General features: G+C 43.5%; 1 protein-coding gene across 1 annotated transcript; it reads left to right on the top strand.

Annotated features, from left to right (window-relative positions):
* The first annotated feature begins 690 nt into the window (after window positions 1-690).
* Window positions 691-9,061, top strand: wdr46 (WD repeat domain 46). The gene is made up of 14 exons (XM_071348734.1): window positions 691-833; window positions 1,370-1,657; window positions 1,757-1,837; window positions 1,982-2,094; window positions 2,188-2,275; window positions 4,301-4,362; window positions 4,529-4,633; window positions 4,741-4,891; window positions 5,130-5,365; window positions 5,581-5,734; window positions 7,593-7,740; window positions 7,867-8,057; window positions 8,195-8,308; window positions 8,453-9,061. The coding sequence occupies exons 1-14, from the start codon at window positions 777-779 to the stop codon at window positions 8,570-8,572; spliced, it is 1,908 nt and encodes a 635-aa protein (XP_071204835.1). The 5' UTR covers window positions 691-776; the 3' UTR covers window positions 8,573-9,061.
* The last annotated feature ends 449 nt before the right edge of the window (window positions 9,062-9,510 follow it).

Genomic DNA, 9,510 nt, shown 5'->3' with positions numbered 1-9,510 from the left:
CCTGAGAGGAGTGTTGTGAGTAGTAGATCTGTACCAGTACAGAGGGATAGACCAACTAGTGATATATGTTTCAGTAAGATTTGATTTTTTGCATTTATAGCAATGGTTATCAACTGTACTGCAATGATGGAACGTAAGTCGCAGAATATTGAGGTTGTGGTGGCAGCTGCAGAGAGGTATTTGGTTGTGCGAGACTTGACATCAGAAGAGTTACAGGGTGTGTTAAGTGGTGATGTCCCATCCTTTCAGGTTGTTGGCATGAGGTAGGACTAAATATATTTAAATAGTGGAGTGTTTTTTATTTTACCTTTTATTTAACTACGCAAGTCAGTTAAGAACAAATTCTTATTTACAATGACGGCCTACCCAGCCAAACCCTAACCCAGGCGATGCTGGGCCAATTGTGCACCACCCTATGGGACTCCCAATCATGGCTGGTTGTGATACAGCCTGAAATTGAAACACAGTCTGTAGTGATGCATCTAGCACGGAGATGCAGTGCCTTAGACAGCTGCTCCACTCGGGAGCCCCTGATATGTAGGGCGGTATTTAATTTAAATATTTTTTAAATGTCATTTTTGGGTGAGTTAGATGGTAGGGTATTTTTTTTTTTTTTTTTTCAAGCAAAGTATAAGGGAGTTGTGTACTCCAGTCTAGTAGGTGTAGGTAATGCAACATATTGGATGCCAACCGCCCTTAAACCTCATCGAAGAAGAAGTCAGCCGGTGCGTATGACGTAACAGTTCTTACCGGAAGTTAAAAAGTACACAACATAGATGGCGGCGTCCAACGAGACAATGTTGAAAAAACCACACGTGGGGAAAAAGAGAAAGGTAAAGTTCTACATTTATCATAACACGTTTACAAATAGATGACTTACATCTGATCAGCTAATGTAGCTATATTCTATTCTCGGTCCTACTTTTTTGATCCTGCAACGCTAATTAAAGGCTACACACTGATTGTAGCCCTGATCCCCTATCCAATTTTCTCAACGCTTTCAGTAACATTACATTGCTAACGATTTAGTGACTGCAGCAGTTTCTCAAAACTCGTTGCTTGCTAGCCATTTTGTTGATACGTTTTCATTTGTTTGGGATAGAGAGTATACTATTGAAATCCCTTTACTTTTAGCTAGCTACTCTTTCTTCTTGAGGGCTAACGTTAGTAACGTAAGCGTCGATGCCTCTACTGTCTGTCTAGCTACCACTGAAACTGGTGAAAAGGCACCTGAAAAAGTTAATTATCTGTAACATGTTAAGGTTTTTCGTAATATGTATAATGGACAACATACAAAAAAATCCAGCCTGCTCCAATTAATGTGTTGTTATTTGACTTCATGATTGATATCTGTTTGTTCTGCAATCAGCCTCCAACGAGATACTGGGAGGGCACAGAGAAAGACGGGAAGAATGATGGAAAGAAACAGAAAGAAGGGGACAACAACGAACAGACTCCGCAACAAAATAAGACGAGGACAAAGGAAGGAGGAAAGCGAGGAGTAGCAGGAGGAAAGCGAGGAGTAGCAGGAGGAAAGCGAGGAGTAGCAGGAGGAAAGCGAGGAGTAGCAGGAGGAAAGCGAGGAGTAGCAGGAGGAAAGCGAGGAAAGCGAGCAGGAGGAAAGCGAGGAGGAGCAGGAGAAAAGGTCATATCAGGGGTAAGTGGTAGGTCAATCTGTATCACTGAAGATTCTTGAAATGTTTCACCCTATCCTTTAAGAATGTGTTTTTCATGAATGTTTAATTAAATCCCACAGAAATTAGATCCATTCCCAGGCTCAGCACTTGTCCCTGAAGAGAAGTTGAAAAAATTCAAGAGGGGAGTGAAGGGAGAACTGGTGAGGCATGTTTGAATACACATTCACCAAGACATTCTGTCAGAATAATGTCACTTACTAATTTTGAAAATATACCATTGTTTTGTACATGTACGTTAACTTTTTAGTAAGTTGTAAGGTTTTTCCCCATCCCTCTCTCCCCAGCCCCCTCGGCCGCAGTACAAGCTCAGAGATGTGGTCATTCGATCAGAGGCTGCCTCAGACCTGGCCCAGAAGCAGAATGCACGATATGACCTTATGCTCCCAGAGGATGCTGGGTAATGTCAATACATTTGCAGGGCCAAGTTTAGTAGACAAAAATGGCTGTACCGCTATCGTCTCTGCAACTTTCTGTTTTTCTCTGTTCTTAGGTTCCTGGAGGGAGACAAAGATGAGGACACGTGCAACATCTCACAGGATGACATCGCTGATGCTGTGGATATTACCGCAGGGGCAAAGGTGAGACACTGAAGGGGCAATAGCTAGGTTTCCATCCAATTGGCGACAGATTTTCGTGCAAATATGCATATTTTCGCACCAGTGCTATGTTTCCACTAAACAGACTTGTTGCAGATAAAAATCAGTGCGTGATGATGTAGTGCACACAAAATTTACTTTTTCGCTTACGTTTTCATGTACCAAATAAAAGTCTACATTTCAATGTGTTTCCATCGCATTTTCAACTCTACTAATAGTTTTGTCACAAAAACATGCATTAAATAGCAAATGTGCTTATCTGGTCTTGGCACATACGCTCTAGCCAACAGCTCTCAAATACGGTGCGGGAAGGCTAGTCTACATGAGATTATTATTGATATAAGAGCGAGAATATTCTTATTTGTGAAATGGCAGTCAAACATCGATCATCATGTCACCAGAATAAGACCCTTGATATTTATTGGAAAGGAGCATCGAGCTCATCACCAATCAATCAAATGTATTTATAAAACCCTTCTTACATCAGCTGATGTCACAAAGTGCTGTACAGAAACCCAGCCTAAAACCCCCAAACAGCAAGCAATGCAGGTATAGAAGCACTGTGGCTAGGAAAAACTCCCTAGAAAGGCCAGAACCTAGGAAGAAACCTAGAGAGGAACCAGGCTATGAGGAGTGGCCAGTCCTCTTCTGGCTGTGCCGGTCGGAGATTATAACAGAGAACCTGGCCAAGATATTCAAATGTTCATAGGTGACCAGCAGGGTCAAATAATAATAATCACAGTAGTTGTCGAGGGTGCAACAGGTCAGCACCTCGGGAGTAAATGTCAGTTGGCTTTTCATAGCCGATCATTCAGAGTATTTCTACTGCTCCTGCTGTCTCTAGAGAGTTGATAACAGCAGGTCTGGGACAGGTAGCACATCCGGTGAACGGGTAAGGGTTCCATAGCCGCAGGCAGAACAGTTGAAAGTGGAGCAGCAGCACGGCCAGGTGGACTGGGAGCAGCAAGGAGTCATCAGGCCAGGTAGTCCTGAGGCATGGTCCTAGGGCTCAGGTCCTCCGAGAGAAAGAAAGAATTAGAGAGAGCATACTTAAATTCACACAGGACACCGGATAAGACAGGAGAAATACTCCAGATATTACAGACTGACCCTAGCCCCCCGACACATTAAATACTGGAGGCTGAGACAGGAGGGGTCAGGAGACACTGTGGCCCTGTCCGACTATCACCAATCACTTTCACCACCCTGTAACTTATTTATCTGTAGCCTAATAAACTGCACGGTTTCCAGAGTTGTAGTGGGAGGACCACACACCATGTCATCATGTGACTCCCAAGTTTCCTTCGAAATAATGGTTATTATATTAATATTTGCACATAAAGCAGTTTTCACCACCATTTCTCACATAATACATTTTACAGTCGCAAAAAGATCCCACCACGTCAAACAAACAAAAGATCTTACTACATTTATAAAATTGTACTGAAATGTGCTGCTTCCATCACAGCTGTTGTGATTTTTTTCTTATATAAAAACTGGATGAAAATGTATGTCATTTCAATTGCCCACAGGCAGAAATGATCTGAGTTCTGTCTTTTTTATAATGATGGATCTGTCTGGGGGTGGTGGTATCATTGAGTTGAGAGCCAGGCCAGTAATAAGGGTTGCCGGTTTGAACCCCCAAGCTTCCTGGGATGGAATCTGTAGGGAAGGGTCCGTCAGCCGGAGGGTTACCAGGTTCAATATCCCTGTATACTACCACCATTGAGCAAGGCACTTTACCCCTAAGTGCTCCAGAGGCTCTGCCACCGCCCCTGTGCTGCTCCCAGCCTGTGTGTGTGTGTGTGTGTGTGTCACGTAGGTACTGTGTGTGTGTCACGTAGGTACTGTGTGTGTGTGTGTGTCACGTAGGTACTGTGTGTGTGCCACGTAGGTACTGTGTGTGTGTGTGTCACGTAGGGTACTGTGACTGCAAATAATAAAGAATATCCATGCAAATGTAGTATTATTATTGTTTTCTAACTCTGTCACTCTCTCCCTCCACAGTACTTTAGCCTGACCCTGTCTCAGTTTGGGCCTTACCGACTGGATTACAGCAAGACTGGGCGGTCAGTTTCATGTTCTGTTTGTTGAGTGTGTTCTGTGCAAGCAGGCCAGATATTCTGTTTGTGCTTATATTGTTAGAGCTGGATTTGCTGGGTAAATTCATTGTGATTAGTTGTTTTAGTCCTGGGAAGTCTGATGTTTTGTATGTGTGTGTTCCCTCTATTCCAGACACCTGCTGCTTGGTGGCAGGAGAGGGCACGTGACCTGCCTGGACTGGCAGTCCAAACAGTTGATGTGTGAGATGAACGTGATGGAGACAGTCAACGATGTAAAGTGAGTACACACAATTACATTCACACACTCATTTACATTCAGTTTTAGGCATAATTTCCTCCTCCCATTAACTCATCCTAATCTGTACTTTTCTGTGTGTCCACTAGGTGGCTCCACAGTGAGGCTTTGTTTGCAGTGGCTCAGAAGAAGTGGCTGTATATCTATGACAACAAGGGCATCGAGCTCCACTGCATCCGCAAGTTCAACGATGTTCTCCGCATGCAGTTTCTCCCCTACCACTTCCTGCTGGCTACAGCAGTGTGTAAACTTATACTAACGTTGTAATATGTGTGTTTGTGTCAGATGTGTAAGGGGAATCAATTGTGTAATGAGTGATATGTGAATCAAGATGTAGGCAAGCTCTGGGGGTTACACAAGTCTTCAGGTCTCAGGTTACTTGTCTCAGGTTACTCAACACAACAGGTGATTGTAGTCTCACCCGTGAACTCATCCTGTGTCTCTCTACCCCCCTGTCTTGCTACCTCTCCTCCTCCAGAGTGCGACAGGCTTCCTGCAGTACCTGGATGTGTCAGTGGGTAAGGAGGTGGTGGCCATCTGCACCAAGGCTGGCCGGCTTGATGTGATGGCCCATAACCCTCACAACGGCATCATCCACCTGGGCCACTCCAACGGCACTGTCACCCTCTGGACGCCAAACCAGAGAGAGCCAGTTGTCAAGATGCTCTGCCACCAGGGAGGTGTGCGCTCTGTCGCCGTCGACAAGACTGGCACGTGAGTCCCAGTCAAAGACATAATATAGTTCTGGTTTTGTTATGAGTGGTTTTGGTCTCTCAGCCATTGAAAGGGTGGTTATGTTGTGCAGTGTAGCTGTTGTATTCAATATGATATCCACATTTGGGTCAGTGTTTTGTGATTGGTCTTTGCTGGTGTACTTCCCTATAATGTCCAGCAGGGGGCTGTCCTGTAACACTCTTCTATCTGTGCAGGTACATGGTGACCTCTGGCATGGACAAGAAGCTGAAGGTGTATGACATCAGATCCTACCGGCCCCTGCAGTCCTACTTCCTGCCTGCGGGAGCTTCCTGCCTATCTCTGAGTCAGAGGGGCCTGCTGTCCGCCGCCACAGGAGACATAGTCCAGGTCATACATGCTGCTTATAATTTTGCCTATGTTTTTGTCCCATGCCTTTTGTATTTTCCTGTGGTCTTCTTGACACTGCTATTACATAGTTCCATTCCAGCAAGCCATGGTAATGCCTCAGAGCTATATTGACCTATATTGTCCACTGAATCTAGAACCAAGCATACTAATGGAATTGACAGAACTGGAACCGGAACTCAAATACTCATTAAGAGGGAGAGAATGGATTGCTCTGAGGCAGCAACATGGTGCCCAGCTCTAATGCTGTCCAAACTCTCTCTACTTTTCCTGACCCTGTTTTTTTTTCACTGAGTATTCGTTAAAGGAAAAATCTACCCAAAACCCCTCATTCCTTTAATTTACAGTGTTAAATAACACTATGTGAGGAGAATATTTTTTGTGAACAAATGTTTCATTTTTGGTGTTATAATAAGGTTGTTAGCAACATGGAACATCATTGTGGAAATCTGCAGCTCAAGTCGACTACAAAATCCACAATGCAATTCTCTCTCTCTGGGCTGCTGTCTTGAGAAATTCTATAGGAAGAGAGACCACAAAAATGTTATCACCAAGAATGGTACAGAGTTGAAAGCTTAACAAACATAATCGGGTCTCTACTTTTCTAGAAAAGAACAACCTCTTTTGTCTACGTGGCAGTTTAGCAGATGTGTGGAAACAGGGAGGGAAGATGGTGTAAAAGGCGATTGGTTTGTCTCTGCAGATTAAGATAGTGCAAGGGCTCAGCCGTATAACTGTGTTTGTCACAGTTCACACTATAATGTGATCCTTTCTGAAAGGTTCCACACGGCTGATTTCATGCAGATAGTAAACCCACGGGATGTCTCACATGCTGCAGTCGCACCTAAACGGATCGTAGCTATATGCCCAAAGACACGTTTGTATCAGGTTAGAAAAAACACTAGCAGATAACAAGAGACTAAGCAGTAAAACACGGGATAGCATGACTAATTATGTAATTTCTACAACACTGCCTAGTTAGCTAGAAAACGCTGCTACACACGATAATACCAAAGACAATATCAGCATGTAACGTAGCTAGTTATCAAGGAGTGAATGGGAGTCTATTGGGCGCCAGCACAAAAAAAAAACATTAGCACGAATTTCGTCAACACTAGGTACAACATTACAAATCTTTTCTGAGAATTGAGATAATGAACTTGCTATCTGTGGTATCGTATAGCTTTGGAATCGTGACATCACATATTTGAGGAAAATAGGGACGTTTCTCGACATATACACTGACTTTGAGAAGGGATTGCGTGACGATTTGCTTAGCAACCGCGTGACGACAACATGAACGCGATTGGTCAACAGTATGCTGGGTGGGGCGTTATACGTTCATTCATTGGATTCCTATCTCCTTTCTATAATATCTCTGGCAACGGCGCAATGCACACTGGACTAGAGGCAGACAAATAGGAAAAAATGTGCTAGACCCTCCATTAAATAAAACATTTCTCGAGGTAGGAATATTGCAAAAATATGATCAATGCCACATTCAAGAGAAGACAACCTCCCGCATTATGACAGCGACTAGTGTTTAAATCTGACATGTATGATATGTTTTTCTGATCTAAAAGTCGTATTCCTATTAACTTCCAGTGTAGTGAGAGCGACTTTATCACGGTGCTACATCATACCGGATTGAACGGCAATAACTCAGATAAACGTGAAATGACCCAGGGAATCGATAGAACATCCCTCAGAGATGCACAAAAACAATATAACATTCAAAAATGGTGAACCTTTCCTTAAATGTCTGTGTCTGAGTGTTTCTCTGTTGGAACCTCTGTGCTCATGTTGATATCTCTGTGGTCACGTCTGCTTTTCTGTGTAGGTGTACAGAGATGTGTGGGGCACCCCAGTGACCAAGCCCTACATGGCCCACAGGGCAAAGGGCTCAGTGTGGGGTGTGCACTTCTGCCCCTTTGAGGACGTCCTAGGGGTGGGCCATGGAGAGGGCTTCACTAGCATGGTCGTACCAGGTCAGAATGAAATTCAGATTCAATCCATATTCTCCTTCCTGTGTGGCGTGTCCAATTGATCTAAATTCTGATTGACCCCAACCCTGGTGAACAGTCTCTAACTCCATGCTCTCTCTCCACCGTAAGGTGCTGGCGAGCCCAACTTTGACGGTCTGGATGCCAACCCGTACCGCAGTGCCAAGCAGAGGCAGGAGTGGGAGGTCAAAGCCCTACTAGAGAAGATCCAGCCAGAACTGATTGGCCTGGACCCTAGCCAGCTCAGCCAGGTGGACCACTCCACCTGGGAACAGAGACATGAGGACAGGGTCCAAGTACTGGTCAGTACTACCAAGGGATGGAAGCAGTTTATCAGAGGGATATTGCATATTGAGAATTAAGATGGTGACAAATCTGAACTTTGTCATAAATCATGCATTGATGTTGTGAGACTGAATGTTGTGTGGTTTGATTTCAGGGCTTTGACCCGCTGGCCAAGGAGAAGTTTACACCAAGGTTAAAGACCAAAGGTCGGAGTTCAAGTGGAAAAGTGGAAAAGCGCAAGAAGCAAGTGGCACATGAGGACCAGAGGGTGAGTTCTATTACTACAAAGACACCATGCAATTTATATGGAATTACGTCTTCATTATTTCATCTTTTGATATTTTACTAATTATGTGCGTCTCCCATGGTCTTTCTGCTTCCTACCCGCTCTTGGTGGCTTTCCTCCACTCAGGATGTGATCAGGCAAACCGTGGAAGACAGGATGAAGATAGATAAAGAGAGGAAGGAGAAAGAGAAGAAAGAGGCGGCAGCAGCTGGTCAGAAGTCTGCTCTGGACAGATTCAGGAAGTAAGACAGAGGGACCAGTGTGTGTGTGTGTGTGTGTAGACGCCTCTGTGGGACTGAGCGTTGACCTTTCAGATAAAGGGCACATTCTGAGTATGGGACATGTTCCTCCGAAGCCCAGCCAGAAGGCTCCAACAGCCACTGCAGACACACAGAACATGCATACCAAACTGTATGAGATGACTTGGAACTGCATCATAATCAGTGCCCTGAGCTCATTCTGTGTGACATTTATAAACTGTCAGTGTATTTCATATCAAAATCTAATTTTATTGGTCACATACACATATTTAGCAGATGTTATTGCGGGTGCAGTAAAATGCTGTCAGTGTATTTATGTCAGTTGGAAAGGCTGTCATGAAGTATTATCACCTCCCTTCTCTATTGTGACAATTATGATCGTTTTTTTCAGTATAGTTTAATACTGTTACTTGACAAATGTTTTATATAAAAAACATGTCATTTGTGAAATAAAAAACATTTGTTCACAAAAAAAGTATTTGTGGCGTCCTTTTCCATCAGTGGCAAAAGATTTCACATTCTACCTCTATAATGTGTCAATTAACTTTAATGTAATGCTACAGACGTGGAAGTCAAAAGTAGGATGAAATGTCATCTATCCCCGTTGCTCTCTTTCAGTCTGCTGGAAAGCAAAAACCAACCATCAGTTTTATCTACACAAACACTACTACGACTTTGACTACTACCAGCATGTCATATCAGTGCGACATACTAGCACAGCTTTACCAATGTTTTTTTTTTTTAGAAACCACTAAACAAAATGCTTACTTATTGATATTTAGATTCTTCCACAGTCTTTGAGAACATTGGGATAAAATGTTCTGTGAACATGAACATTCTTGTTACTCCTTGATGGTTTTTATTACTTTTTTAATACTTTCCACGCCAACTTTCTCATGCCGGTTTACTAAAATGTGTGTATAA

The sequence above is a fragment of the Salvelinus alpinus genome, chromosome 17, assembly GCF_045679555.1.
Source record: "Salvelinus alpinus chromosome 17, SLU_Salpinus.1, whole genome shotgun sequence".
Lineage (NCBI taxonomy): Eukaryota > Metazoa > Chordata > Actinopteri > Salmoniformes > Salmonidae > Salvelinus > Salvelinus alpinus.
Note: the sequence above shows the minus strand (reverse complement) of the source record. Positions and strands in the feature narration are given on the sequence as shown.